This window comes from Podarcis cretensis (genome assembly GCF_951804945.1).
Source record: "Podarcis cretensis genome assembly, chromosome: 17".
NCBI lineage: Eukaryota > Metazoa > Chordata > Lepidosauria > Squamata > Lacertidae > Podarcis > Podarcis cretensis.
In genome coordinates, this window is record NC_137187.1 from 1,637,852 (window position 1) to 1,653,106 (window position 15,255).

Sequence of the window (15,255 nt, forward strand, 5' to 3'; positions counted from 1 at the left end):
TGGGGATGGGAAGACTGACGCATGAACACAAGTAAATTTCAAATCAATGAGATTTTTTTATTTAAATGCCCAGAACAGAAGTTAATCAATACTTGCCTATATCAACTAATTTAGGATATGGAGGTAACCCTATCTGGGTAAAAGGGAAGCAGACTGTTTTATATACCACATCTTCCTGTTCTTAAGAAAGAAATAGAACATTTAGATGTCATCTGAGATGTCCCCTTCCATCTCACCAGGAAGCAGAACCAAGGAATTTCAAGGAAAATAACAGCCAACAAGAACAGTAACTTGCCAACATTGCTGGCACACGCAGAGAGAGAAAAGATCAGAAGCAAAAAAATCAGAAGAGGAGCGGAAAAGAAGATTATTCCAAGAAAGCCTATCGGCCTCTTCACAAATGCTTATCACCCAGAAGGACAAACCGCTCCCACAAAACAAAAGAGGTGGGAGAACAGCCTGCATTCCGACTCGGCTCCTCATTAAACTGCTCTGATAGATCCCAAAGGGTACCTGAACGCCCTCCTTCCTCCTTTGGAGAACACAGGATTTATTTCCCTTAATACGTAGAAATTTCAAAAGTATGAACCAAGTTGCTTCCTGATGGAACTCGCAGAGAGAAAAACAAGCCCTAAATGCCACCATGGCAGCTGCCCGATCTCAAGGCATGTGCTGTGACGCCAAGGGGGTCCTTGTATATCAAGCCAATTATCTCCTGCAGCCACCAGGAGAAAGTGTTGATGGCATTTTTTTGACAAAGAACTAAGTGGGAAAGGAATAAACAAAGCCTCCGACTTTCTAGTAAGAAAGATCTAGTTTGTGCTCTTGAGACCTATGAAATGATGGATTTTTGGTTTAATGCACTTTGTCAGAGTGGAAAGCAGATTGGAGAACAGCACTCCCAACCATTTTTGGAAAAATTATGGCCAGTATCTTAACTTTCTGTTTGGGAGCAAGGTTCTTGAACATGTGGTGGCTTCAGTTCCAGGTTCTTCTGGATTAAGGGGGAGGTGGGTTTATTGCTTTGTTCTGTTTTTCTTCTTGCTTTTAGTATGTATTTTGTGGTTTTATCTTGTATTTTTATGCTGTGAACGGCCCTGAGATCTACGGATGAAGGGCAGTATGCAAATTTAATAAGTAAAATGAATCGAATCGAATAGAATAGAATAGAATAGACAAAAACAGATGTATTAATCCGGAATTCTTTCAACCTGCCTTGGAGGATTACTTAAACCAGGAATTGGACATGGGGAACATATCCCTGCTGGTTCAGTGAATTTGACCTCTCATTGTCTTCCAATACTATTCACCACTTTGTCAGGAAGCAACTTGAGAACATAGTATTATGGTGGCTCCAATACTCCCAGAAGGATCAGTTTCAGAAGGCGGTGTCGGGGGACTCCTGTTTGCCATGAACCTATGCTATCCCTCAGAGTTCTCTCTCATCCCCCCCCCTCACCCCAATGCTATTCAACATCTATTTAACTGCTGGGGGAGCTCATCTGGAGTTTTGTAGTTAGTTCAGTGTCCCCCCCAAATGATGACAACCAACTCTGTTTCTTCTTTCAATGCTTTTTTCAGTGGAGCTGTGAAGGTCCTGAACCATTATTTGGAATTGGTAATGAATTAGGTGTGAGCAAACAAATTAATTCAGACAGCACAGAGGTGTTCACAGTCAGTACAGTGGTACCTCGGGTTAAGAACTTAATTCGTTCCGGAGGTTCATTCTTAACCTGAAACTGTTCTTAACCTGAGGTACCACTTTAGCTAATGGGGCCTCCCGCTGCTGCCGTCGTGCGATTTCTGTTCTCATCCTGAAGCAAAGTTCTTAACCAGAGGTACTAATTCTGGGTTAGCAGAGTCTGTAACCTGAAGCGTCTGTAACCTGAAGTGTCTGTAACCCGAGGTACCACTGCTTTGAGCTGAACCAGTATTTTGATGCTGTAGTATCTCCCTTGAAACTATAGAGGTGCCTGGAAAAATTCTGTGCTCCCATTTCATTATCTCCTCCTAAAATTGTAGTAAATGATATTGTAATAGCCTTGTAGAATCCAGAATAGCCAACAATGTCCTGTCCGGTTAGGATCTACTGGTGAATCACTTAAGTCCTGGTGAACCACTCAACTTCTGGGCCTGAACTAACACTGCCTACCTCTGGGCAGAAAAGACTATAAAGGACTTTCTGTTCCAGTTGAGCCTTGCTTGAGCAACAGAGTCTTCCTGAACTTCACTATATTATTGCATGCTTGGTTATTATTTGGTCCTGACTACTAACTTGTTCCTTGACCCTTACAAAAACAAGAGAGGAAAAACAACTGTTTATCCTGTGACCTATAAATAATGTAAGCAAACAAATGTCCTTAAAAGTCCTTGAGAATTGAGGAAGCCCTTTTATTCCAGACAGATGAATACAGTACATGCCTGGAGGCATCTGCCACAAGAGACCATGTAGAGAGAACACTGTATATTTTTAAATCTCCTACTATAGTAGGGGAGGACAGGAGAAGGCAGAGTGCGGGCCTTCAGTTGACCACTGGTCAAAATCTGCTTGATCTTCTAGTGCTGAGCTTCTTGCAATGAATGTTTGACTAAGTGGATTTTGGTCTGATTTTACAAGTCACTTCTTATGTCCTTATGCATAAGTGAATATTCTGGATACATGAACACAGGCTAGTTTATGCCTTGGCTGTTCAGAGATCCTGAATGGACTCCCAAGATGTTGGATGACAAGGGAGATGGGGGACAACAAAAGAAACAAGGAAAGAGGCCTTGTCAGTGAGGCCATCTAATGTGAAGCCCAATGTGAAAGCTAGATGATACAATGGTGGCAGAAGTTCCACCAGCATCATGAGACCATTTTTCTAATAGTAAGAATGTCAGCATTGGACTTGAGGCAGCTGTAAGGTGAAAAGCTCTTTGCAGTCTGGATTGATTTTAGGGCTATGACAATCTGAGCTTAAGTAGGGTTGTGGCAGCCATCACCAGGAGTTACGTCACTCCTATAAGGACCAATGTCATTTACGAAGCCGTATGTGATAAAATACTCCAACATGCAACAACCTCTCTACCCAGGGTAAAAACAGCATTATCTCATTTATATTGCATTGTAGTTAGAGTACTGCATCTGCCCGCCCCGAAGTGATTGCACCATGAAATGTTAGTCTGGTGTGGAAAGGCTTTTCAGGAGTTCATTTCCAAATCTAACATAGCGAGTAGATTCTCTGATATCAAAGAACCCTTTTGGGCTCTTTCACCTCCAGTTGAATGAATAGGGTTTAAAGCCTTTGTTATAAAGCCCTAGGGGACTGTGATTGACTTACACAATTGCTAGCAAGGAATGGAAATCTCAGATACAGACTGTATTTGAATACTAATCTAACAAATAAGTTGGAAGATGGGAAGAAGAAAAACCAAGAATGCATTTGAGATTTTGAAATTTCCATGTGGTCAAGATTATTCCAAATTACGTTTCAGAAACAATATGACCTAGCTGTTTTGATCTATGGAAACTGATTCAATTACGGAATTAGATTGCTTTGTGCAAGTGTTCTGGCATTATGGATTCTGTATACAGAGATGTGTCATGACAAACTGGGTGTTTTGCCAAAAGCACTGCACAGAAAGGCCTAAAAAACCCTAATATAATAAATGATTTCACATACCACTGATGACATTCTTGAATTACAACATTGTAAATCCATCCATGCTACAAAATAATGACATGCCTCTCTATGCAGCAGAGAAAGTATTAAAAAATTAGAACAAATTGGTTGGCCGGGATATCCATGTCAAATTCCAAGGGCGATTTTTGTGACTTCCAATTAGAGAAGGCTGGAACATACAACAGTATATCAAAATGTTGAATTCTACATCTCCATTTTAGCCCAAATTCTTATGTGGTATGAAACTGTAACAAGCTCCATTTCCTTGTACATAGAGTAACAAGTCACAGAATAGCAAGAGAAAAATCAAGCCTTCAGCTTTGCCAGCAATGCGCCAATTACTAGATGACATCTCTGAATGCCCCCCCCCCCCCGGTAATGGTATCTTAGTGCAAATTCCAGTAACTATTTGTAAGCTACTGTTATGAACACATCTCCATATATTTTTTTCTGACAAACAAAACGTTACAGTTCTTAATAATGGAATTTCAGAATAAATCTTTTTCACAGTTATGTGCATTGTCTTTCACTCGGCTCTTAAAACGCTGCATTATTCCACTGTCCACTTATCCGTCCTTTAGCATATTAACAGCTGGAGCCTATGCATATTTATTTACAAGGAAGTGGCATTATGTTCAATTCCAGGCAAGAGAGCGTATCATAGCAATTTAAAAGCGCAGTCCTGAGCATTTAGAAGCAAGTCTGATTGTAATGAACTGGACTCGCTTCCAGGTAAGCATAGTTTGAATCAAACCATAAATCTCCCTTTCAGTGTGAATCCTGTCAATCTGATATAAAATGTTCCTGGACTAACATGCAAATACATGTAAATATAAGCACTAAGATCGAACTGAGTGACAGTATCAGGCTAAATTTACACTGGGTGAAGTGTTTTAGGATTTGGGATCTTAGATACGTCGCCATTGAGAATTCCTATCTGGCAGTGCAGGTATGGAGTGGGAGAAGGTAACGGCAGCGTATTTTAGCTGTCTATTGCAGGCATAGGCAACCTCAGCCCTCCAGATGTTTTGGGACTACAATTCCCATCATCCCTGACCACTGGTCCTGATAGCTAGGGGTCATGGGAGTTGTAGTCCCAAAACATCTGGAGGGCCGAGTTTGCCTTTGCCTGGTCTACTGAGTTCAGAAAGAGTGTTTTTAAATTGCACTACCTCTCATTATCATATCATTATGCTAGCATAGGGAATGGAAGAAGAATTTGGGTGAGTTTAGAATAAGTCTATTTATTACTCCCCTAAAATGTCATCGGTGCTGCCCCCTTTTGCCTCTTCTGCTAGCATGTCTGAGAAATGGTTATGAAAGTTCTCCTATGCACTTCTCCTAACTGCAATCCATGATCTAGTACAGAATCTTCTTTTGTTTGTCCCCGTGCTAATTTCAATTTGTTGGTTAGCTTTTCTAGTAGGGCTGTTTCCCATACAGTGCTACCAGCCATGGCGGAGCTCAGTGGATGGAGAAGCCAGCCAAGTCTCAGGGGGGTACCTGCCTGGAGGCAGAGACCATATACAAAGTCCAGCCCAGTCCCATGGTCAAGAATATCTCAGTTCACGTAGTCAGATGATCCAGGGTCAAGAAAGGCAATGAGAAGCAAGAAGCAGCAAGGTCTGGTCAGGAACAACGAATGGTGTTTCCAGCAGCTGACTTAGGCTGGAAGCCCTGCTTAAGAAAGCTGGAGCCAGATGGTTCTCATCAGCAGCAGGTGGAGTCACTTCACCTTCTGCTCCTTCAGGCTGCTGCTCAGCAGGTGAAACCAACTCCTGGCCCATGACATACAGTTTGGTACCAGTGGTCCATGTTCACTCTTGACCGTGAGTGAGAGAGCTCCCTGGGAGAGCTCTTTCGACAAGGAAGGGCACTTTGCAGGAAACAGTGTAGTCTCAGAACACACGTAGGAAGAATGCACCACAGATACTTGCTTTCTCCAGGCATTCTTGGACTACAACCTCTAATATTATGAAGTGCAGTACAGCCATACCTTGGGTTGGAGTAGCTTTGGGAAGAATATTTTAAGGTTGTGCTCCGCGGTGACCCAGAAGTAATGGAGCACGTAACTTCCGGGTTTCGCCACTCGTGCATGCGCAGACGCTCAAAATGACGTCACGCGCATGTGCGGAAGTGGTGAATCATGACCCATGCATGCACAGATGTGGGTTACGTTCGCTTCAGGATGCGAACGGGGCTCCGGAACGGATCCCGTTTGCATCCAGAGGTACCACTGTATACAAACTTAATAAATAAAATGAAAGTTATGCTTTTATCTATTTATTTGGCACCATCAAAGGGGTGGATCTGCGTTCAGTTCAGATGCATGCTCTCGGGCTTTAGTAGGCAATGAGGACTAAGTGTTTATATTATTGAGCACAGCACCTATTTACATGGGCTAATCATATGCAAGGCTAGGACTTTAGGTGTCCTCCTGAAAGAAGCTCAACGACTTAGGGTTGCCCTTCCAAAAAAGGTGGGGGTTCCTGCACCCCTTTTTCTAGAAAAAAGCACTGGGCACAGCAGATGAATATCACTGAAGAGCATTTACACCAAAGTATGCAGTGTTTTTAGTATGCACTGAATGTTACACATATGAAAAAGTACAAAACATCAGTTCAAAACTGTTCAGTGCAGATATCCAAAACAGTGTTAACTGTTTTGCCTAGGAAATATGATGTTCAGAGCAGGCACGCAGCGAAAACTAGAGCAGAATTAGTCTAACGATATGGGGAAAAAATACAACTTTGTTTACTGCTAAATCACTGTTTCACTAATCAGTTCAAAATGCAAATGCAGGCTATTTCCATCCGTATCTGATAAATCAAAACAGGCTTTTCAGAACCATCACTCCCCCCACCCCAAATACAAATCATTTGTCAAATTAGCAATCTGCAGATGAAAAGCATTTGGAAGGTAAATATGAAAAACTCCTCGATTGAAACAACACCATGATAGGATTTGCACCCACTATTGTGTGTTATTTTCATATTAATTCAGAAGGTAATCTAAGTGCCATATTGATATTCCTCATGAATAAGCAAGTATTGAATTAAAAAAACATTGGCTCAATGTGAAAATGAAACCAGTGTGTTCTCCTCTCTAAAGGACAGCTGTCCCAAGCCGGCTGATATCAAGGTATTTTGGACCACGATGAGCAGTTGTCAGAGATGAGAGACGCTGTGATCCCAAATATGTGGAAGGCACCAGGTTGAGAAAGGCTGCTGTAGGATTTCATTAAGTGGGAATTATCACATGACTTTGTTTGCATCCTGCTAGCTACAATATCTGAAATTCATCTGACGATGGATGGGGGTAAGTGGAAAGAGGATGGAAGCAGTGGAATAAGAGAATGGTGATAACACACCTTCCACAGCCTCTCTTCTGACAAGGTAGTTAGGCATTATATATAGGGACAAGGGTGGCACTGTGGTCTAAGCCACTGTGCGTCTTGGGCTTGCCGATCAGGTTGGCGGTTCGAATCCCCGCAACGGGGTGAGCTCCCGTTGCTCTGTCCCAGCTCCTTCCAACCTAGCAGTTCGAAAGCACGCCAGTGCAAGTAGATAAATAGGTATCACTGCGGCGGAAAGGTAAATGACATTTCTGTGCAATCTGGCTTCCGTCACAGTGTGCCGTTGCACCAGCTCTATTTTTTCCAACCTACCCTCGAAGTTAAATAACATAATTCTTAACAAAACATGGAAGATATTCATTGTGTGTGTGTGTAAAAGTGTGTGTAAAAGTGTAAATTCTGAAGTGTTTCTCTGCAACCAGAAGAGTCCAAGATTTATTTTAGAATAATTTAAATCATGGCTCTCCAGATAGCATGAAGACCATATTAATGATGTAAACAAGCCATTAGGGAGGGGAAGAGGTCATGGGTCAGAGGTAAGAGTCCAAGTTTTAGATGCAGTCAACCCTAGGTTGAATTCCAGGCACTTCCTCTTAGAAGAGGTCAGCTGGTTGGGCTGGGACAGATCTTGGAAAGCTGCAGCTACTCAGAGTAGACAACTCTAGGCTGGATGGACCAATGGCCAGCTTTGTGCATTCACATTCTCCTCATGCTCTTCATTCTCCACTCCATCCCTACATGTTTAAAACTTATTTGAATTCCAGTGTGACAGTTGTCAAAGCACATCAACCGTTTTCCTTAAAAAAGAAAAAGAAAACTTTCTAATGCCTAACATTCAGCGTTCTTTCTATCATTATCATTGTATATCATGTTCATTTATGGGCAACTGCAACAACTAAAGGGTTCTCTTAGGATGGAAATATTCCTTTTCCATCCCATCGATCCACAGTCCTTGTTTCTATGCAGAGAGATCTGCAATTTGTTTCAGTGCAAGTGGAATTCAATTAAATATGAATTCTAAGTACTTCGGCACGAAAGCTCACTGTCTCTGAGACATCCCTTGGTTATGTGAATTAAATATTCCTTTGGCTTCTGAAAAATGAACAATTTGTTTTTGAGCCAAATTAAATAAAACAACTAAACATCATTAATGTCCCTGGTCCCTGGAATCTCTCAATTTTTATAACATATACTAGGATTTCTAATTAATCTTCGATGAAAAATGAAAAATGACAAGATTATATTCTGTTTTATTCAATTGTATCCTGTATTTCCTTTAACAAATATCCAAGGTGGCTCGCAGCACAGTCAAAATATTTAAACCCAATCAATAAGAACTATATAAACTGATCTAAAGGAGAAAAGACAGCTGATAATTTTAAAAACAAACGAGCGAACAAACAAAGAAACGAACAGGGGGAATTAAATCCCACCAGCAACTCAGCAGGAAAAATGTCTGCCAGAAAGGAGATGTTTTCACATGCCAACAGAAGTAAAACAGAGAGGGTGAAACAGGCATGAGAGGAGAGTACTAAACTAAAGGAGAGTACTAAACTAAAGCTTTGGAGTGGCCATGGAGGAGACAATGCTTTATGTCCTCTCTGGGCACAACTCATGCTGGTGGGGGCGTGAAGAGATCTTACTAATTGGGCAGGTTCATGTAGGAGAAGAAAGTCCTTCAAGTATCCTGGTTCCTAAGACAGTTAAGGGCTTTAGAAGCACAGGACAAACAGCATTTGCCCAGATATGTATCCAAAGCCAGTGAAGTTGTCTTAAAAAGGAAGACATGTGATTCCCAGCTAAAGCCAACAGGCCACGTTCTGGACCAATATTTCCAGACACATTTCCAAGCCAGGCTCACACAAAGTTGTGGGGATGATTAGGGAGGAAAGTGCATTGTAATAATCCAGCTCTGGTGTTAAGGATGGCATGTGGAGTCACCAGAGCCAGATTTGACTTCTCCAGGAATGCCCACAACTGCAACATGAGAATCCAGGATACAGCCTGCAAACCAGAGTATTCAAGGGGACTGCTATGCCCTTTCCAAATCAGGCTGAGCTCCCTATTCCCAGATCAACCTTTCTAGCGTCCAGGAGCACATCTGTCTTGTCTAGATAATGCTTTCATTTGTTTTCCCTCACACAGTCCATTACTTGACCTCAAGGACTCATTTAGTATCACAACCAACTAATTGGTGAAATAGAGGTGAGGAGCATTCTTATGTGGATGGAACTATACTCCAAATTCCTGGACAACAGGTCCCAGAGGTTTCATGTAGCTACTGCGTGACTTGAGAAACAAAATATTTGGGAACCCAGCAAGCCAAAGAGAGTTCTCCAGTACCATTGGCTAGAACTCCTCCCCCAGGAAGTGATGGAACCAGCACAAAGCGATGACACCAAGTCTTATCCTGGCTAGGTTATATTGAAGGATGTCAATAGCACAGACAGCTGCTGAGAGGTTTAGCAGAACCAAAAGGGACTCACTTGCCTTAATCACTTTCTAGCAGAGATAACAGTTATTAGCCATGCAGGAAGGGGAACCTCAAACCTCACACCCTCTGATCAAGAGAAAACCAATACTTAATGTTCATCGTGCTTTATGTTGACAGATAAAAGGGCTCTTAGTCCCCAAACCATTCCAGTATTTTCTCCCACTATTTATGGTAAGGGCCCTCTGGAAATTTGACTACTGAAGAGGGAAAGAGGGAAACACTTTCTTTGGCAGCCAAGTTCTTCTTCCCAGTCTTGCTTCTCAACCAAATCATTAGTCTCAGCTAGATGCTGCCAGCTGGGAACATTGCTAGGTAATGACAGAGGTAGTGGCAATTCTAGATCTTTGGTTAAGTATACGTATGCATCCTATCATGCAGATGCGGGCATAGCGCTGAGCCTGGGATGTTGAGGAGCTCTCCAGCCTCTGGGCTTTTGCAGAAAGGTGCCTGCAGCACCGCCACACCTCCACTGCCATTGCTTGCAAAAGGCCACAAAACAAACATCTCCTCTGCTCTCCCCAAGCTCTTTCTGAACTGCCGTTGGAAAAGGAAAGCATTTCATCTGTTTACACTCTTTGTGGGATCTTTGGGCAAGGCATGTGGGGGGCACTCACCAGACAATGGGTGGGAAATTGCCACTGACAAGTGGACTTAATTGAACCCTGCATTTGTCACAGTGTGGAGTGCTGGCTTTCTAAAAAAATAGTCTGCCTGAATCAAACATTCTACATTTCTGAACCGAAGCAGCATAACCAATGCAATATCTATCTATCTATCTATCTATCTATCTATTTATCTATCTTTAAAGAAGCTACAAATCAACAGGTAACACTTCTGAAATTTCATCTGTTCCGCAGCAGAGTTCAACTTCCACAGGCCGGGCGGAGGGGGTTGGGGAGGACTGAATAAGCCCTTCATGAACTTACCGTGGATGACTGTGGATGCCAAGAGCATTGTGAGGAACAGCAGCTGTGGCGGCCACATGACTGTGGACCAAACTTAAGGGTAATTCAGCAGCGAAAGTTTCCAAAAGAATGAATCAATATTTCTCTCTGCTGGTAATCCTCCAGGTGATAGTTCGCTTTAATCCGAACGGGGTGGCTACCCTCTAAACCAACACCCTCACCCAGTGTCCAAAATTCAAGACCTAAAAAGAAAAAGAAAAAGGGGGAAACAGTTAAGAAACTGGGTGTTTCTAAGCACCACAATCGCTGTGCATTTGGCAAACAGTTGCACCAAGTAATACTTTACAACAAGCCTTTGCTCATGTCTCCATTTGATAATTAGAACTAGAAATATGTCAGGATGAAGCAGACATTCTATTGAAAATTTAAGCATAGGATTAATGTGAATCTGTGGGATGCACAGATTCCGTGCAGGCATCAAGAAATTATATCTGGAAAGCAAGACTAAAGAGAAGAAGACACAAATTAGCAGTGTGGAACAATGCTTTGTTATTTCTTCCACAAGTTTATGAGGTCTAATTACAGGCTTATCAGGTCCTTGAACCACAGTCCTGAACAGATGTAAATGCATAATAAACAAAATAGCAGAGTAAACTTTCCCAAGGCATGAGACTTTCCCTGCTTCACTTCCCAATCCAAAAGGGTAATAAGTAAAAAAATAAAATAAAAGTCTTATCATTTACATAGCGCTTTCTGAACGTGCGTAATCATTTGCCTTGCAATCCTCAGAGTAGGTAAATTATTTTTTTAAAAAAATTATTATATTGCAGAAGACAACCTGATGTTGAGAGAGACAGCGGCTGTGGCACAGATTTATTTTATTTATCAGCTTTCATGTGAAGGAGCAAGCACAGACTGAGACAAAAGTTGATTTCCTGAGGGGGCTCTGGAGCCCCTAACAAAGTACTTCTGCTGTCTTCTTTGCTGCCCCCCTCCCCTGTCCAGGGACTCACTCATTTTGCATTATACGGTTGCAATAAGTTTATGATGTGGCTGGAATCAAAAAGGGGGTGGGGGGTAGGGTAGCCTAACAAACCCAAGTGGTTTGCAGTGAGTAAATCCTTAAGGACTCCTGTCCTGGCCTGGCTGTCAGTGGGCTTCAAGAAATGGAATCAAATGGAAAGGATATAACTGCGGCTACGTCTAAAATACTGTTTGTGGCTCTGCATTCAAAGATGCCCTTAAGAAGCTGGAGAGAGTTGTGATATGCCTTCCAAACTTATCGATTTTAGAAAGTTTCGTCTGACAAATTTGCCCAGACTGACTGTAGACGCTAACAACAACAACAAGAGTTACTGACAACTGAGCTGAACTGCTTTTCAACCAACCCACAGGGATATTATGGCCATAAAACCTATTCCCCGTCCCCTCCAGCACCAGTCACTCCTGAAGGCTCATGCACCAGATTGCAGCGAGTGAGTAAGGTAATGTCTATTGGTAAAACCTATTTGGTGTTTCGCAACTTTCTGACTAGTTGCAGGACCTTAGCCAGACCTAGCAGAGTAAATGCAGAATCCACGGAAGCAATTGGCGACTTGGCTGCTGTGATGGCCTGGGAATCCGATTCAGAGGCTGAACCGGAGGAATCCCAGCCTGCACAGGAGTCCCCGCCTCCAGGGCCAGCTGAGCCGGGGCGGGGCAGGGCCTTGATCCTGAAGCGCCTGCACCTGTGCCGGATCCTCAGGAGCAGGAACCAGCTGAATCCGCTCTGGGTCTGGAGGCGATTGAGGACGCATTGCCCACAGGTGCTCCTCTCCCAGCTCTGTCAGGGGAAGGTGAGTCTCACCCTGGGCCCAGTAACTCTCCAGCCTCTCCTGAGCTGCAGAGGCTCAGGGCAGAGAGGCGGAGGGAACTGGTTTCTTCCAGGAGGAGTGCTCGCCTTAAGGCCAGGAGAGGCGGGTCACCTGTGGACCGGGATCGCCCCTGGCCTCAGAGGAGATAAAGGCCAGTCAGCCCGGTCCCAGGTTGCGGGAGCAACGTTGTTGAAGAGCTGTTTCGTCCAGCATCCAACCCTGTTCTCCCAGAGTTCCTGTCCTTGCCCGGCTCCTCGCTGTGGACCCCGCTTCGCCCATGGAGGACTGTCTGCCGACCCTCAACTCAGGTCCTGGACCTCACCCCACGGTAACCTCCCCCCCGGACCAGCACAGCTGCAGACAGGATAGACGAAGCAGGAAGCAGGAACTTGTAGTTAGGTGTTTATTATATACAGTGGACTATATACAGGAACAGAACACTATGTTAGCTCTCTCTGACACGACTCACAACTCCTACACTGATACAGAACTCTGAACCTCTGAACTCTGAACTAACACATTCCTGTCAGTAGAGAGCTTGACCAATCAGGGAGCAATCTCCATGCCTCTGTTATCACCAGGCAGACTTACTCCTTCAGGTCTGCCAAACCTTAATTGACTCTGTGTGAGTAGCTGCACGTACACAGATTCCCAGCAGTGTCCCATCCAAATCTTGCTATACCAACAGCAGACACTCCAAATGTCCTTATTTTCCAGGGGCAGTCTGGGTTTACAGAAGCCGTCCTGGTTTCTGATTTGATCCCAGAACTGTAGTTTGTTAAAGTTGTGGGGATTTGTAGCTCTGTGGTGTAAACTGCAGTTTCCATGATTATTTGGGGAGAGGTGTGCTTTAAATGTATGGTGTGTACACAGCCTAAGTGGGGATGAGGCAGAGGGAGAAGGGCTAAACTCCTTCAGCCCTGATGTTAATGCCCACACTGTGGTTAGAGGTTAGCTGAATAGTTCAAACTCACCCTTGTTGTTGTATCTGCATCCTGTCTTTGTACCAAATGTGCAAATGCGACTTAGTTTTTTTAAAAAGAAAATACAAACTTTGCAGCTTTTACAAATACTCCGTGCTTGCAATAAAGCAGGTTAAAGAAGCAACTTGAAAGAATATCAAGGTGTGTCAGTAATTGATTGTATATATATAAAAAAATGTTCATATGTAAAAAATATCCCCCCCCCCATGATAATAGGCTAACTGATAAATAAATAAATATCCTGCTGGGAAGCAATTTCAGCAGGAATGTTCTCCACATGAAAAGCAAGTTTAATTGTCTTTCAGAACTGTAAGTCGTAATAAATTTCTGTTAATGTTTAGGAGCAAATTTGGTTTAATGATCATTGCTATTTTTGGCTGCAGGGTGACATGAAGTTTAAGTGTAAAACAGATTAATGTTTTACACTAGGGTGGTTTTCTTGCAGACTCTCCTTCAGTTAACCTTTTCACACCTCAGAAACCATTTAATATAATTTTACTTCTAATAGGCCAGAGGCAAACAGAAGCATATTTGCCACTGCTGAATGAGAATTTCTTTTCAGGTACAAAAATGTTTTATATGTGCCCATAGGCTTCAAAAAAACCCCCACAACCTAGGAGGTGGTCAATGAATTAATAAAGGATTTTTCGGTAGATGTGGAGACCAAGAGATCCCTCTGCATACAGACACACCCGTGAACTGGGAGAAGGATCGTGGCCAGCAAGCAAACAAGCTTTGTTGAGCCGAGTCTGAGCCACTTCAAAAGTACACAAGGAACAACACTCTTTAAACCTCCCCCAATTAAAATGTTCTGGCAACATCTGGGGAAAGCTGGAATCTCTTATCTAAATGGAACACTGAATCCTTAGGAAATGTATTTTTGTTAAAATTCGGGTGTGGGGGGGGGAATGTATACTTGGAACAAGAGTTTTATAATGAAGAATAAAGTTTCTCCTGAAAATTGGTTCTGTGTTACTTCAAAACCCACTATGAAGTGTCAAGCTGTGCACCATCCCCTCCAGGCTGGAGGTTGATCTAAAAAGAAGCAGGAACAGAGACTTTCTGTGGTGGAGGTAGGGAACTAACAGAAAGGCTCCTTCACCCACTGCTGATGAATAATGCAGGCTCAGAAAGCAGCTGTAATAGCTCCACAGAATTAAATGTCATAATATAAATAAAACAAGTAAAAGACGGTTTAGCATATTAAATGCTCGGCTCCTCAAAATAAAGCCCGGTGTGGAATGCACATGCACACGCAAAAAGCCGTTCCCCCGATTTAAACTTGCTAATGATCCAAGGCATGCTACAATTAAAGCTAAGTGCATTTCCTTTAAATTTGGCAACAACCATGCATTATTATTTCCCCCCAGAAAGGTAAGTTTATCCTAAATAATTCTACGGTTTCAGCCACTGAATTACATGGTGGCTAAAACGCATGCTGTGAAGAGACACGCCAGCTCCCTTCAAGAGTTCAGGGCTTGCCTGGTACAGAGGGATCACAGGGGCAGACTATAACCTTTGGCCCTCCAGATGTTTTGGCCTACAACTCCCATGATCCCTAGCTAACAGGACCAGTGGTCAGGGATGATGGGAATTGTAGTCCAAAACATCTGGAGGGCCAAAGGTTGGGGATGCCCACTCTACCAAGTGCATTCACATTCCTCAGCACACAGGAACATTGTAGACCCATGAAGGAACGCATGTAGGGCAGGATGACACCAGCTTCCATGCTGAATTCCTAGATACATCCACTGGGTGGGTGAGAACGCTAATGATATCTGAAGGGGGTTAGTACGCCAAGACAGCTGGGAGTCTTAGCAGAGAAAGGGCACTCATCTGCTTTGCATAAAAGAAAAGCCCTGTTTGGGGGCCTAAAACTACCCTTCAACTGAGGATCACAGAGCGCTTTGCAATGTAAAAAACACGAAAGTGCATACCATAGTCAGCATCTATTGATACCAGTTAGTATCTGTTGAATTTTCCACAGGTTGGGACTTTCATGG

The 15,255-nt window shown here is 43.1% G+C and overlaps 1 protein-coding gene across 10 annotated transcripts in view; it reads right to left on the reverse strand.

Annotated features, from left to right (window-relative positions):
- The window catches only part of ADGRL3 (adhesion G protein-coupled receptor L3), a 563,586-nt gene that overhangs the window by 345,840 nt on the left and 202,491 nt on the right, over positions 1-15,255 (reverse strand). For all 10 annotated transcript variants that reach the window (XM_079960222.1, XM_079960225.1, XM_079960216.1 and 7 more), the window contains exon 3: positions 10,438-10,658. In XM_079960222.1, the coding sequence (XP_079816348.1) occupies positions 10,438-10,495 (58 nt within the window). In that variant the 5' untranslated portion in view covers positions 10,496-10,658. The remainder of the gene's footprint in view (positions 1-10,437; positions 10,659-15,255) is intronic.